The following is a 14,593-nucleotide window of genomic DNA, read 5'->3' on the forward strand; positions in this document are numbered from 1 at the left end:
TACAATAATAAAGCAAGACCTGACCTTGGAAATGTAATTGTCACACACACTGGCTAGTCCATCCAGGACTGACACACACCCATCGCCAGTGTGTGTAGTTGGGAGGGTTATTGCTCATAGTCTGGCAAACACCTAACTCGAAGTCCTCCTGTCACAGCTCTCCCTCGCTGTGAGTCGCACCACTGTCGGCAAGGCTATATTGCTCAGGGAGCTAGGAAAAATTACACATTGTGTATTCAAATCTTAGTATACATATGACTGTGAGTTTCCAACCATTTATTATAGTCAAATAAATTATCCCAAATCCTCATTTGTAATTGTGTAGTACCATCGACTCCAGTACACTAGATGGCGTGTTATGGATAGTTTACAGTGAAGTTGAGAAGTCATGTGATTTAGATGAAGCTGTGCGGGATAAACAAATGGGAGCATGGACACGATTCAAGAGGTAAAATGTTTGTTTACTATTGATACAAGTATCGGATAGGTTACCTGGTCAAGTTTAAATCACTCACTAACTTGAATTACTTTGCAGGACAGCATGACAATACCTTTTGGGGCAAAACATCTAGTTGCTGTGTTGAGTATCCCAGCCAACGCTAGTGATGTGCAGACTGCCGTTATCCTGACGCACGGGGCTGGTGGGGACATGAACTTCAAGCATTTGGTTTCTCTTGCTCATGCACTTTCATCGAATGGCCTGCTATGTCTTCGCTTCACATGTAAAGGTTTAAACCTGGTTTACAGAGTGAAGGCTTACCATGCCGTTTGGGTAAGAATTATTTTCGAAATACAGATTTGTGCATGTTTCGTTCCATAGACGACGTGAATAAAGAATACCAAGTCATAAAAAACCTTGTCTTTAGTTGGCTATGAAGATCTACTCTAGTTAATTCACTGAATGCAAGTGTGCCATTTATGGAAATATTCTATTTGATTTTGCAGGAATACTTGAAAAATCTTGAGAAATTCACAATAAGAAACATATTTCTTGGTGGTAAGCAATCAAAACTATTTTATAACCTCAATTAAATCTTATTGGCCTTATGTATTTCCCAGTGCTGATGAGCCACACTTGGGGTTTATGCTTACATAACAAACCAATACAATTGCATCATTCTGAAAGATCCTTGCTCAATGTATATCTGCACATAGCTCTCTACTGTATCTCCAACCCCTTGCCCAGACAGTGGCCCTCCTCACCTGGGTCCTTATTAGCTTCTATACCAATGATTTATAAACTCAGCAAAACAAGAAACGTCCTCTCACTGTCAACTGCGTTTATTTTCAGCAAACGTAACATGTGTAAATACTTGTATGAACATAAGATTCAACAACGGAGACATAAACTGAACAAGTTCCACAGACATGTGACTAACAGAAATGTAATAATGTGTCCCTGAACAAAGAGGGGGTCAAAATCAAAGTAACAGTCAGTATCTGGTGTGGTCACCAGCTGCATTAAGTACTGCAGTGCATTTCCTCCTCATGGACTGCACCAGATTTGCCAGTTCTTGCTGTGAGATGTTACCCCACTCTTCCACCCAGGCACCTGCAAGTTCCTGGACATTTCTGAGTGGAATGGCGCTAGCCCTCACACTCCGATCCAACAGGTCCCAGATGTCCTTGACGGGATTGAGATCCGGGCTCTTCGCTGGCCATGGCAGAACACTGACATTCCTGTCTTGCAGGAAATCACACACAGAACGACCAGTATGGCTGGTTGCATTGTCATGCTTGAGGGTCATGTCAGGATGAGCCTGCAGGAAGGGTACCACATCAGGGAGGATGATGTCTTCCCTGTAACACACAGCATTGAGATTGCCTGCAATGACAACAAGCTCAGTCTAATGATGCTGTGACACACTGCCCCAGACCATGACGGACCCTCCACCTCCAAATCGATCCCGCTCCAGAGTACAGGCCTCGGTGTAACGCTCATTCCTTCGACGATAAACGCGAATCCGACCATCACCCCTGGTGAGACAAAACCGTGACTCGTCAGAGAAGAACACTTTTTGCCGGTCCTGTCTGGTCCAGCGACAGTGAGTTTGTGCCCATAGGTGACATTGTTGCCCATGATGTCTGGTGAGGCCCTGCCTTACAACAGGCCTACAAGCCCTCAGTCCAGCCTCTCTCAGCCTATTGAGGACAGTCTGAGCACTGATGGAGGGATTGTGCGTTCCTGGTGTAACTCGGGCAGTTGTTGTTGTCATCCTGTACCTGTCCCGCAGGTGTGATGTTCGGCTGTACCGATCCTGTGCAGGTGTTGTTACACGTGGTCTGCCACTGCGAGGATGATCAGCTGTTCATCCTGTCTCCATGTAGTGCTGTCGTAGGCGTCTCACAATATGGACATTGCAATTTATTGCCCTGGCCACATCTGCAGTCCTCATGCCTCCTTGCACGCAGATGAGCAGGGACCCTGGACATCTTTCTTTTGGTGTTTTTCAGAGTCAGTAGAAAGGCCTCTTTAGTGTCCTAGGTTTTCATAACTGTGACCTTAATTGCCTACCGTCTGTAAGCTGTTAGTGTCTTAACAACCGTTCCACAGGTGCATGTTCATTAATTGTTTATGGTTCATTGAACAAGCATGGGAAACAGTGTTTAAACCCTTTACAATGAAGATCTGTGAAGTTAATTTGTAAAAATCAAAATATATTTGAAAGACAGGGTCCTGAAAAAGGGACGTTTTCTTTTTTTGCTGAGTTTATATACACTAGATGACTCAATGGCCAATACATAGCATCTGCAATCCGGGTATATATTCATTATTATAAACTGGGTGGTTTGAGACCTGAATTCTGTTTGGCTGAAGGCCATGGTATATTTAAGCAATAAGGCCCGAGGAGGTGTGGTATATGGCCAATTTACTACAGCTAAAGGCTGTTCTTAGGAACGATGCATCGCAGAGTGCCTGGACACAGCCCTTTAGCCGTGGTATATTTGCCATATATTACAAACCCCCGATGTGCCTTATTGCTATTATAAACTGGTTACCAATGTAATTAAAGCTGTAAAAATAAGTGTTTTGTCATACCCGTGGTATACAGTCTGATATACTATGGCTGTCAGCCAATCAGCATTCAGGGCTCGAACCACCCAGTTTATAAGACCGTATACCACGGGTATGACAAAACATTTAGTTTTACTGCTCTAATTACATTGGTAACCAGTTTATAATAGCAATACGTTTCCTCAGGGTTTGTGATAAATGACCAATATACCATGGCTAAGGGCTGTGTCCAGGCACTCTGCGTTGCGTGTGCATAAGAACAGCCCTTAGCCGTGGTATATTGGCGATATCACACCTCCTTGGGCCTTATTGCTTAATTGTTCTATACCCGCAGTCGTAAATCACGCCCATTTCTAAAATGTATCTTACTAAAATTGTATTTTGAACCTAACCTTAACCGCACTGCTAACCTTATGCCTAACCATATTTATTTTCCAAAAAGCACTTTTTTTGTAGCCAATTTTGACTTTGTGGCTGTGGAAGCTACTGAAAACTCCTCACCAGGGACATATTCTGAGTATTGGTGGTTACTGGGGGCATGAGTATTGAGCATTGTTAATTGATCCATAAACTAGTTCTTCTTAAGCAATCACTTCCAAGACAGATATAATACTCACTGTGTACTTACTCACTGTGTACCCTCCACTTCAGGACGTTCTATGGGGTCTCGTGCTGCCTCTGCCCTGGCCAGGCAGCTCAGTGGTGGGTCAGAGGATGCATTGCAGGGACTGGTCTGTCTGTCCTTTCCCCTACACCCTCCAGGACTGACACACGCTCATCGACAGCGGAGTGAGGACCTCAGGGCGCTGCCCAAGGAGGTGCCTGTACTGTTTCTGTCTGGTACTGCAGACAACATGTGTGAGAAGGTGAGAATGGTGATGGGTGTCTTTTGGTTAATGCATGAACATCAGCAGATCGGAGGAATATGATCATTCACAGAAACCATTGAAGTTTGCACATGCACATCTCTTTTTGATGATGCATGTGTTTCACTTCAAACTGATTACACGTCTCCCTTATAATGAAACTGTTCAAGTTTGCACATGCATCTCTCATTTGGTTGTGTATGTTCTTTTATTATTTCAAACTGATGGGCTGGAAGAAACATTCTTTTCTAGTCCCAATTTTGTTTTGCACTGGTGATTTTTCCTTTGTCCAGATCCTTCTGGATGATGTGTTAAAGGAGATGAAGTCTCCAGCGACTGTTCACTGGATTGAAGGAGGCAGCCATGGGCTTACAGTGAAGGGAAGGGCTGAGGAGTCTGTGCTGGATGAAGTCAACTCACATGTCGTATCATGGATTTTGGAACATACTTGAACATTTGGTTTGATGAATTCATGTGTTTATGTTGGTGTATTTATGATGTGGATTAAATCTATACTTTTATAATACCAGAGATAGTATTTTGTTTATTTTGGGTAAGGTATTTACATAGATTGGCAATAAATAATAGCCTGCTGGTTGCTTCTCTGAAACAGCAGTGTGCCGAGGTGCAATTGTACCTTTAAATCCTGGCGATGACGTTAATATTTCCTTGATTCTAATTGGGTAGCTTTCACTTCCTTGGTTTGCGATGAAATGGACGTGAGCATGGCTGAAGAACCGTGGAATAAAGTAAACATTCCCTTTCCAAGTGCGGTTTCAACTGTCCATATACCGTTCGGCCTCTCAACAGGTATGTAGTTTATCGCATTTCTGCATAAACTTTTTGTAGCGCCCTTTCGCTGTGTGATAATAGCCACATTAGCGCACGGAAACTAGCCCTGCTGCAGACTACAGCAAGCTACGGTACACACGTGGGGAGTGTTCTGACTGATGGTAGAGAATATTGCTCTTGCTCTGTAAAAGTTAGGCTAACTAGATGAACGTTATTTACATCACAATTGTGCGGTGTTTTTTTGTGTGTTTTTTTTACTGCTTATTTCATGCGTGTGTGTGTACTGTGCATTGTATCTAGGTACATGTGTAAAACGTGTCCTGGAGGAAAATGAGAAAGTGCTCAAGTTGCTTGGCAGTCGAGTCCTGCAGACTGAGATCCGTGTCCTGTACGAGCTTCTCTATGTTCTCAATAACAGCCTCAGGCAACACAAGACTTTCAGGATTCTCAAACAGGTGAGGATCAAGAAAAAGGCCTGCGTTACCTGACCATTTATTGTTGTTTTTACCAACTAAGTTGTAGCCTATTATGATTATAGTTATTAACAATATTACCTATTCTGACCATTATTAGTAGGCTACTGTTCCAGCTGATAGGCTTTATTAGGTAACATTATGTCATGTTAAGCATAGCACAGAATTTTCAATGAGATCAAATTTGAAATAGACAAGATTGCGGTGTGCACATTGTTGGATTACTTCAGGGTGAAAAAAATATTTCATTTAATAATGGAGCATTTTCTAAATTCAATCAAACCCCCTGCAACTAAATGTGGACGTTTAGACTTGTGTTGACTTCCAAGTTGGGAATTGAGTATCACCAATTGAAGGGTAACTTACATGAAAACCATATTTCAGTTTTTAGATTTGAGTTATAGTGAAACAAGTCAATTCTGGTTTTATAACAGTTTGTTGCAGAAGTGATATATTTTGGTCTTTTGGTAGAAAAATCTAGCCCCTTTTTAAACTAGCGGTTCAACTCTACCATTGAAATCGTGATGTATAGGCCTCTATGTCATCTCAAAGGAGGGGGTCGGTATGAAATACACTCTCTTCTAGATGTGCTGAGTGGTACCACCTCAAGGCTTACTATAAAAGCTGGTGACAGAATGACCTATTTGGTCTCGGTAAGTAAAGTGTGCCAATATATTTAGCATGACGCTTCCTTGACTAGACTACTGACATTACACAGAATTCAAAAGGCAGTAAGGCACATTTCCGCATCTGACCAAATTCAACGTTTTTGCTTACCGTTTCATACACATCTATATTGCTTTTACGAAGAAAGAAAATGTGTAGACTGTGGATTATACCTTTTATATGCGTAGCTATATCCATTGTAACAAGTAGATGTCAACTTGTTGTATTTTTTCCTCAACCGTTATGACTGATGGTGCAGTCTGCTAAAACAGTTGGGCTCATAGTTCAATGGCTGTAAATTCTAATCCCACATGGGGCATATTAATCCTTTATTTACAATATTCATACCGTGCCCACACAGTTCTAATTCTGAAAAATGAAAGCTTAGGCCTTCGCTCTGGTAGTAGTTGCTACCAGCTCTCACAGTCTCAGGTCAGAATTAAACATCCATGTTTCTCAAACGTCAAATTTCAAAGTGTTTTAAGGTTACATTTAGGCATTAACTCCAAATTCTCAAGGTTAGTCATTAAGGTAAGGGTTAAGGTTTGGGATAGGCTTAAAACAAGAATATCAAAATCAACGTTATGTCGCTGGATTTGAACTTGGAATCGGTGGCAGATGCTTACACCCATCCACCATCTCCGTACACAACGCCCTAGTAAAACCGAAACCTCACTGTTGCCCCTAGTGGCTGGTTTCCACTTCATCTCCTGATGTCCTCAGACATGGATGGACTTCGAATACTGACTTGTATCACGGGTACCAAAGACATCTTAAATCAGTTTTGTTTGATATTTTTCTGCCATGCGTAATATGCGGTACACTATGTAATGTATAAGGCACAATGTTTATTAAACACACCTCCATGCTGTGTAAGGGCTATTTGACCAAGAAGGAGAGTGATGGAATGCTGCTTCAGATGACCTGGCTTCCACAGTCACACGACCTCAACCCAATTGAGATGGTTTGGGATGTGTTGGACCGCAGAGTGAAGGAAAAGCAGCCAACAAGTGCTCAGCATATGTGGGAACTCCTTCAAGACTGTTGGAAAAGCATTCCAGGTGAAGTGGGTTGAGAGAACGCCAAGAGTGTGCAAAGCTGTCATCAAGGCAAAGGGTGGCTACTTTGAAGAATCTCAAATATAAAATATATTTTAATTTGTTTACACTTTTTTTGGTTACTACATGATTCAATATGTGTTATTTCATAGTTTTGATGTCTTCACTATTATTCTACAATGTATAAAATAGTAAAAATAAAGAAAAACCCTTGAATGAGTCATGGTGGCCGCAGTGCAATATAGAAGTATGCCGAAAACCAGCGACCAATACATTTTCACCCGTGACATCCTTTTTTCAAAATAGCCCAACTGCGGGAAAAACCATGGGCATGGCAACCCTACCCCCAGGGCAAAATTAGTTTGATACCACTGATGTGGAGGGTTATTGACTTGAGTTTTGAAAACCCCTGCAGGTTGAGCAATGCATAAACCGGTTGAAGGAAATGAAGCTGGATGCTGCTCTTCTGGACCTGAAGGAGCTATGTCCAAAGAAAGTGCAAAGGTACTAACTAGCGAGAATTCCTCTGCATTTAGCTATTAGCAAATGGTTCTGTGCCAGGGAATTGACATGCCCTTGTTGGACTACTTAGCTGCATCTAATCGTGCAGACACAGCACACTATCGAGCGTCAAGATCCATATAACTTGTTTTTGAGTCTATGTTTATTTGATATCCAATACACCGTAGACTAACTGTGTCATCTTGATGTGTGTATATCTGTATGCTTGTGTTTGCAGCCAGCTGGCTATGGAGACAGGTCAGTGTGATGTACCCAGTCAGCCCATGCTGGAATGGCTTTGTCTCAAGGTGTTGGGAGCTGCCAGACTGATGACATGTCTGCTCAATCACTGCACCAGAGCCTTCATGTATCCTTCTCTCTCTCACCCTCGCCTCTGGGAGACTTCAGCTGCTATCTTACCTCTCTTTTTTGCTTAAGTGTCCTTGTTTTTTTTGAAAGGTGCTCTAAATCCAATGTATTATTACTATATAAATGACTGTTGCTGGCGTTCCAGGTCATCTTTTTTTGCAGTTGCATATTGTTAGGTCTCACGACGCCTGGGGAAGTGTTTAACTTGTCAGGAACCACAGTAATACCTACTCAGCCATCAACATGTCTTAATGCATCTTGAGACATATCCAGAGATGACTTTAAGACCAATCTAAATGAAGACGTCTCGAGACAAAAGTGATGACGGGTTATGTAACAACATGACAATCTTCTGTAATGTGCAGCATGACTGCAACAAAAAAAGAAAAAGACAACCTGGAACGCAACAATGGTCTCAGTGTAGACATGTATACATGAGCATGGTGTGTATGATTGCCTTGACCAGTCTCCTCTCCAGACTAGCGAAGCAGCACCTCCACTCAAAGGAATTCATTATGTTGAACGTGGTGCTCACCAGCATGCTTAGTCGACTGTGGTGAGTCCCGTGGCTCTTTCAGGGTCATGTCTGACGTACTGCTTTTCACTCAAACCTGTCCCTTCTTACTAGCGATGATTTACTATGACGTTTACTTACTATGACTTTGTGTGGTTGTCTCATCTAGCTATCTTAAGACGAATGTAAGTGACTCTGTAAGTGGAAGTGACTCCGGATAGGAGTGATGTATCTTTCTGCTCCTCAGGGTGTTCTTCCGGGGCATCCTGGGTAGCCTGGCCCCTCTCTACCAGCACCTCCTGGAGCTCCTGAAAGAGGTGTCCCAGGCTCAGGCAATGGCCTTCCTCATAGACTTCACCCTGCCTGCAGGGATGGCAGAGTTCCTCGGGCCCTCTGACTCTTCCTTGTTGAAGATGCAGCATTCCCGGGCCCCTAAGGGCCTTGGCGTGAAAGGAGCCTCCAGGTCCTCTGTGCTCAACAGACTGTTCAGAGAGGAGGGAGAGGAGAGGAGGGAGCAGGCTCTGGGTGGTCCCTCCAATAGGAAGAGCAGCAAAGTGGATCTGGGAACTGCAGTCTTACTCCAGAGAACTGGTGATACAGGTCAGTGTCATCGGCCTCTGCATTCCTTGCTTTCTGGGGTTTCAGGCTGGGTATTTATAAAGCACTTTATGACAGCTGCTGATGTAAAAAGGACTTTATAAAATACATTTGATAGATTGATCAATTTTTTGTAGCTCTCCTGGCATAGCCTATATTCTGTTGTTTACATTTGAACATATAATATAACCGTCATATAATTTCCTTATAACAGGTGCCGTCTCTGGATTTGATATGAAGCAATTGCTGAAACGAACCCATGGCGGTATCACAGAGGTATGTGTGGTTGTTTTAATGTCAGAATATTATATCCATTACACCTTTTTAAGTCCACTGCTTTCGTTTGAGTTAGTTATTTGATGATGAGTGTTGTTACTTATACTAGATTGTCATTTGAACTCTTTGTGCAGGTGTCAACAGAACAAGTGCAGCCTTCATTACTGGATGCTGCTGTGATTGGTCAGAAGAGGAAGTTTCTGAAGCAACTGAGAACAGCCCCCACTTTCAGCAACATGGCCGCCCACCTGGAGCAAGTGATGCGATGGTGTGAAAGCAGGAAGCTGCGTCAGGAGAAGGGGCGTCTGACGTTCCTGAACCTGAAGTGCCAGAGGATGAAATGCCTGGAATCAGAGGGCTGCAGGTACAGGGACTCTATTTTAACTGGGCTTTTAATAATATTGTCTATTGCATCTATCGGACTATCACAATGGGACATCTTTGCACACCTTTTCCCAAACTAAAACTTCCAGTCACATTAATGATGGGGAACCTATGTGGTGTTTGTTCTTGGTCTCCCCAGTGTACAAGGGAAACTAACGCGCTACAAACGGGAGGTTTGCTGGGCCCTGTCACTCAGAGGGGCGGTACCCAGGACCTGTCAGCCGCTGAAGACACTGTGGAGGAGGGCTCACCCTAGAATTTGCTTTCAGCCATTCAGGACTGCATTTGAACCAATCACAAGTGCATTCTGTGTCAACAGAAAACGGTCACTAAGACACAAGAGAAACAGGAGTATTTTACCAGGCACACCGGGGGATGTGGCCACGATGACTGATGACCAGTCCCTTAGCAATGAGCTTAGCAACCAAAGTAGAGACACTCCAGTTCAGAAACCCTTGGATCTGAATGAGACTAACATTGATGACATTTTTGCCTTCATAGGTTTTTAAGACCCCAAAACCCTGGCCTATGGGATAAAAGGGGTTCTCAGCTTTCATGATTTAAACAAAGAAATCCACACAAGGTTTTCTTGGTTGCATGCGTTTCATCTCTGACATCAAGTTACAATTTTTTCACTGACGTTTTCTAGACCTACATCAGTCGCTTGCCTTAAGTTTTTCTTAAAGTAGCCTATTATTAAAATGTTTTAGAAACGTGGTATTAAACCTATGCAAACCCTTAGTCTGTGTGCAGTATTCACTTTTTTATCGAATTAGATTTGTCATTTACAGGAAAACTGCTAATACATTGCCTACAAATAAATGTTAACTTTTCTTTAAGACGAATCATAAACAGAAAATGGCAAGTTTCCAACATTTCAGCTAGATGCCTTTTTTTCTAGGGCATAAATTATAATCAAATAATACATTAAAACTGGGTTCCTTCCAATTCACAAATATTGCCTAGAATTCACCTGATTGGAAGGAAAGGGGGTGTGATAAACCACATAACCTACAGGTCAAAATGCAAGGTAAACAATCATCAGGGATACCTAGTCAGTTATTCAACTGAAATGTGCTCTTCGCAGTTAACCCAACCACTGAATCAGAGGTGCGGGGGGCTACCTTATTCGACATCATCGGCACCCAGGGAGCAGTTGTTGGGGGTAGAACGGCAGATTTTTCCACCTTGCCTGCTCAGGGATTTGAACCAGCGCCCTTTCGGTAACTGGCCCAATGCTCTTAACTCCTGCCTCAATTAGCGACCTCCGTACAAACCTCTTTTGATTTATGTTGAAATGAAAATAACTGCTTCATTGAATGAACATTAATGGATTGTCACTCACAGCAGATGGACAGGTTGTTCTCAACCTGATATACTGTAAAACAGAAAGGCATCAAAACCACAGAGTTCTGAGAGCCTTTTTCAGTTGCTCTTAGCAACAACGATGCATATGTGTATTGGAAAAACTGGTTAAAAGTCCTCAGTACAAAATTCTCAACATATCTGCCAACCTTCTATCAGCATCAACACAAGGTCCTACATAAACCTCTGAGCTTACGCTTCAGTCCGAGGGTTTCATTTTAGCCCACAATTTGTCCCAGAATGCCTGGTGCTGATGGTGGTCCTGGTGCCATTCCAGATAGGTCCTGGACTTCACCAGGCCAGCCAGGCAGTGAGGGGGGATCTTCTCCAGGAAGATCAGGAGAAGGCTGTCCCTTTGCTCCACCTGCAACCTGGAGGTGGCCAGCTGAATCTCCAGGGAACACCAGTTACTGTGCAGGTAGTGGCGACTGACCAGGCAGAGGGTGTGGCGGCTCCGGTAGAGGCTCTGTGATGTTCTCCACAATGTCCTTCCCCATCTGGAAGTCTACAGTTGTGGCCAAAAGTTTTGAGAATGACACTCATGTTAAATTTCCACAAAGTTTGCTGCTTCAGTGTCTTTAGATATTTTTGTCAGATGTTACTATGGAATACTGAAGTATAATTACAAGAATTTCATAAGCATCAAAGGCTTTTATTGACAATTACATGAAGTTGATGCAAAGAGTCAATATTTGCAGTGTTGACCCTTCTTTTTCAAGACCTCTGCAATCCGCCCTGGCATGCTGTCAATTAACTTCTGGGTCACATCCGGACTGATGGCAGCCCATTCTTGCATAATCAATGCTTGGAGTTTGTCAGAATTTGTGGATTTTTGTTTGTCCACCCGCCTCTTTTGAGGATTGACCACAAGTTCTCAATGGGATTAAGGGCTGGGGAGTTTCCTGGCCATGGACCCAAAATATCAATGTTTTGTTCCCCGAGCCACTTTTGCCTTATGGCAAGGTGCTCCATCATGCTAGAAAAGGCATTGTTTGTCACCAAACTGTTCTTGGATGGTTGGGAGAAGTTGCTCTCGGAGGATGTGTTGGTACCATTCTTTATTCATGGCTGTGTTCTTAGGCAAAATTGTGAGTGAGCCCACTCCCTTGGCTGAGAAGCAACCCCACACATGAATGGTCTCAGGATGCTTTACTGTTGGCATGACACAGGACTGATGGTAGCGCTCACCTTGTCTTCTCCGGACAAGCTTTTTTCCGGATTCCCCAAACAATCGGAAAGGGGATTCATCAGAGGAAATGACTTTACCCCAGTCCTCAGCAGTCCAATCCCTGTACCTTTTGCAGAATATCAGTCTGTCCCTGATGTTTTTCCTGGAGAGAAGTGGCTTCTTTGCTGCCCTTCTTGAAACCAGGCCATCCTCCAAAAGTCTTCGTCTCACTGTGCGTGCAGATGCACTCACACCTGCCTGCTGCCATTCCTGAGCAAGCTCTGCACTGGTGGTGCCCCGATCCCGCAGCTGAATCAACTTTAGGAGACGGTCCTGACGCTTGCTGGACTTTCTTGGGCACCCTGAAGCCTTCTTCGCGACAATTGAACCGCTCTCCTTGAAGTTCTTGATGATCCAATAAATGGTTGATTTAGGTGCAATCTTACTGGCAGCAATATCCTTGCCTGTGAAGCCCTTTTTGTGCAAAGCAATGATGACGGCACGTGTTTCCTTGCAGTTAATAATGATTGACAGAGGAAGAACAATGATTCCAAGCACCACCCTCTTTTTGAATCTTCCAGTCTGTTATTCGAACTCAATCAGCATGACAGAGTGATCTCCAGCCACACTCACACGTGTGTTAATGAGAGAATCACTGACATGATGTCAGCTGGTCCTTTTGTGGCAGGGCTGAAATGCAGTGGAAATGTTTTTTGGGGATTCAGTTAATTTGCATGGCAAAGAGGGACTTTGCAATTAATTTCAATTCATCTGATCACACTTCATAACATTCTGGAGTATATGCAAATTGCCATCAAAGAAACTGAGGCAGCAGACGTTGTGAAAATTAATATTTGTGTCATTCTCAAAACTTTTGGCCACGACTGTACTGTGTAGACAGAAGCACAGGAAAGGAGGACCCCTCTGTTCCAGGTTGGGCAGAAGCTCCTCCACCACCCAGCGCTCGTCCTTCCCGCTGTAGGAGACACATGCGTCATAGTGGTAGCGCTCCCTGGTGTTGGATAGCATGGCCTCCAACAGCCAGCCAACGGTGATGTGGTAGAAGGGGAGGAACTAGAGGCCAGCCAGGTTATGGATGAAAACCACCAGCATGAAGAACAGGACTCCCAGGGTAGTTGCTGCAAAGAGCACAAGAGCTCTGTTGTGCAGTAGGCTTCTGTGTACTTGACAAAGTTAGGTTTGTCTAACAAGCATATCAAGTCTTCCAAAGTTTAATTATGATCATGATTAAGCATGATCACTTCAACCTGCCTGTACCCCTTTGCCTGAGCAATGAGCCAAGCATTGTCACAACTGCAAAACATTTGTAGTGTATTAAATACTTAAGTCTAGAGAGAGGTTCAGTAAAGCTAGAATATGTTATAAATGTTCTCGATACGCAAATACGATGTTTTCAAAGATATTAAGTATTTTGTTAAACTTCCCTCGAGTCAATCCTGCAGTTTGAAAGTTTCAGAACATTCAGTTTGGTCAGGTTGTGAAAAATGTTGGCAGTACGCTGTATTGAAACATCCACCTGTATTTAGTCAGTTTTCTCAGGGGAATCAGCTGCTTGATGTTAAATCAACCACTTTTAGCTGAAAGCTTAGATCTGTACTCAAGTGTTTCCAATGATCTGAAGTACTTTCCCATGAATTCAGATCCACAAAGGAATTCCTCAGCATTAAAGATAAATGACAGACTCAAAGGTCTGTCACAGTCCTCAAATGACACGGTCTGGCCTTTGAGCTGGAGACTCAGATTGTGTTTGGACGTGACATTACTGCCAATTATCAACTGCATTGGCCTCATACCTGAACTAATGTACAGATGAGTCCGCTGCCTCAGAATGTCGCCAAATATCAGTGTCAGATTCAGCTTGATCACAGGTTCTGTTCTGTAGGTGGAAAGTTCAAGTCCCCAAGAGACACATGAGGTGTGTGAAAGACCTTGCCTCAATAGTGTGAATCAGTGGATTGTCCCTCAGGTCTAACAATGCCAAACTATGTAAACCAGTAAACATGTTTGCATGCATCTCTCCATCTTATTTTGTGTAATATCTAAGAGCTCCAGATTTGTCAATCCCAGGAAATCAAAGTCTTCAATGTGTGAAATTAAATTCAGTGATAAAACCCGATTCTGCAGCTTCTCAAAACAACTGAACTGTTTTGCAAAAGGCATTTCTAGATAATTTCCCAATAGAATTTGATGTGTTATCCATGTAATTGGTTGTTTTTGGAAAAAGCAGAGATCGGGTCTATTTTGTGTCTGGCCATTTATCTCAAATTTATTAAGATTTTTGAGACTGGAAATAAAATTCCATTTAATATGTAAAGTAGGAGTTACCTTTTAAATGCAAATATTTCAGCCCAATGCATGATTCAACACTGGACATTGGAAGTTGGTAGTCACCTCGTACAAGTACTTGGGAGTATGGCTAGATGGTACACTGTCCTCTCAGCACATTTCAAAGCTGCAGGCTTAAGTTAAATGTAGACTTTGTTTCCTCTATCATAATCGCTCCTCTTTCACCCCAGCTGCCAAACTA

At 43.0% G+C, this 14,593-nt stretch overlaps 2 protein-coding genes and 1 pseudogene across 3 annotated transcripts; 2 read left to right on the plus strand and 1 right to left on the minus strand.

Moving 5' to 3' along the window:
- The first annotated feature begins 148 nt into the window (after positions 1-148).
- On the plus strand, positions 149-4,411 carry tex30 (testis expressed 30). The gene is made up of 5 exons (XM_014163993.2): positions 149-448; positions 536-772; positions 946-997; positions 3,668-3,882; positions 4,176-4,411. The coding sequence occupies exons 1-5, from the start codon at positions 431-433 to the stop codon at positions 4,332-4,334; spliced, it is 681 nt and encodes a 226-aa protein (XP_014019468.1). The 5' UTR covers positions 149-430; the 3' UTR covers positions 4,335-4,411.
- On the plus strand, positions 4,411-10,253 carry rmp64 (ribonuclease MRP subunit p64). Of its 2 annotated transcripts, XM_014163991.2 has the most exons (9): positions 4,411-4,692; positions 4,975-5,129; positions 7,287-7,375; positions 7,611-7,739; positions 8,220-8,297; positions 8,503-8,855; positions 9,067-9,128; positions 9,263-9,492; positions 9,652-10,253. In XM_014163991.2, the coding sequence occupies exons 1-9, from the start codon at positions 4,596-4,598 to the stop codon at positions 10,019-10,021; spliced, it is 1,563 nt and encodes a 520-aa protein (XP_014019466.2). In that variant the 5' UTR covers positions 4,411-4,595; the 3' UTR covers positions 10,022-10,253. The 2 variants fall into 2 exon arrangements, with proteins under 2 accessions (XP_014019466.2, XP_014019467.2); XM_014163992.2 differs by lacking the exons at positions 4,411-4,692; positions 7,287-7,375.
- Positions 10,254-10,849: 596 nt separating this feature from the next.
- LOC106581704 (toll-like receptor 13) lies at positions 10,850-14,226 on the minus strand (annotated as a pseudogene).
- Positions 14,227-14,593: the final 367 nt, after the last annotated feature.

Source organism: Salmo salar, chromosome ssa21 (assembly GCF_905237065.1).
Source record: "Salmo salar chromosome ssa21, Ssal_v3.1, whole genome shotgun sequence".
Taxonomy (NCBI): domain Eukaryota; kingdom Metazoa; phylum Chordata; class Actinopteri; order Salmoniformes; family Salmonidae; genus Salmo; species Salmo salar.

Coding starts and splice junctions, on each gene's coding strand:
- rmp64 (XM_014163991.2), top strand. CDS start 4,596: ATGGACGTGAGCATGGCTGAAGAACCGTGGAATAAAGTAAACATTCCC. Junction 5,130..7,286: donor CTTTCAGGATTCTCAAACAG/GTGAGGATCAAG, acceptor AAACCCCTGCAG/GTTGAGCAATGCATAAACCG. Junction 8,298..8,502: donor AGCATGCTTAGTCGACTGTG/GTGAGTCCCGTG, acceptor TCTGCTCCTCAG/GGTGTTCTTCCGGGGCATCC.
- tex30 (XM_014163993.2), top strand. Junction 998..3,667: donor AAGAAACATATTTCTTGGTG/GTAAGCAATCAA, acceptor CCTCCACTTCAG/GACGTTCTATGGGGTCTCGT. Junction 3,883..4,175: donor CAGACAACATGTGTGAGAAG/GTGAGAATGGTG, acceptor TCCTTTGTCCAG/ATCCTTCTGGATGATGTGTT.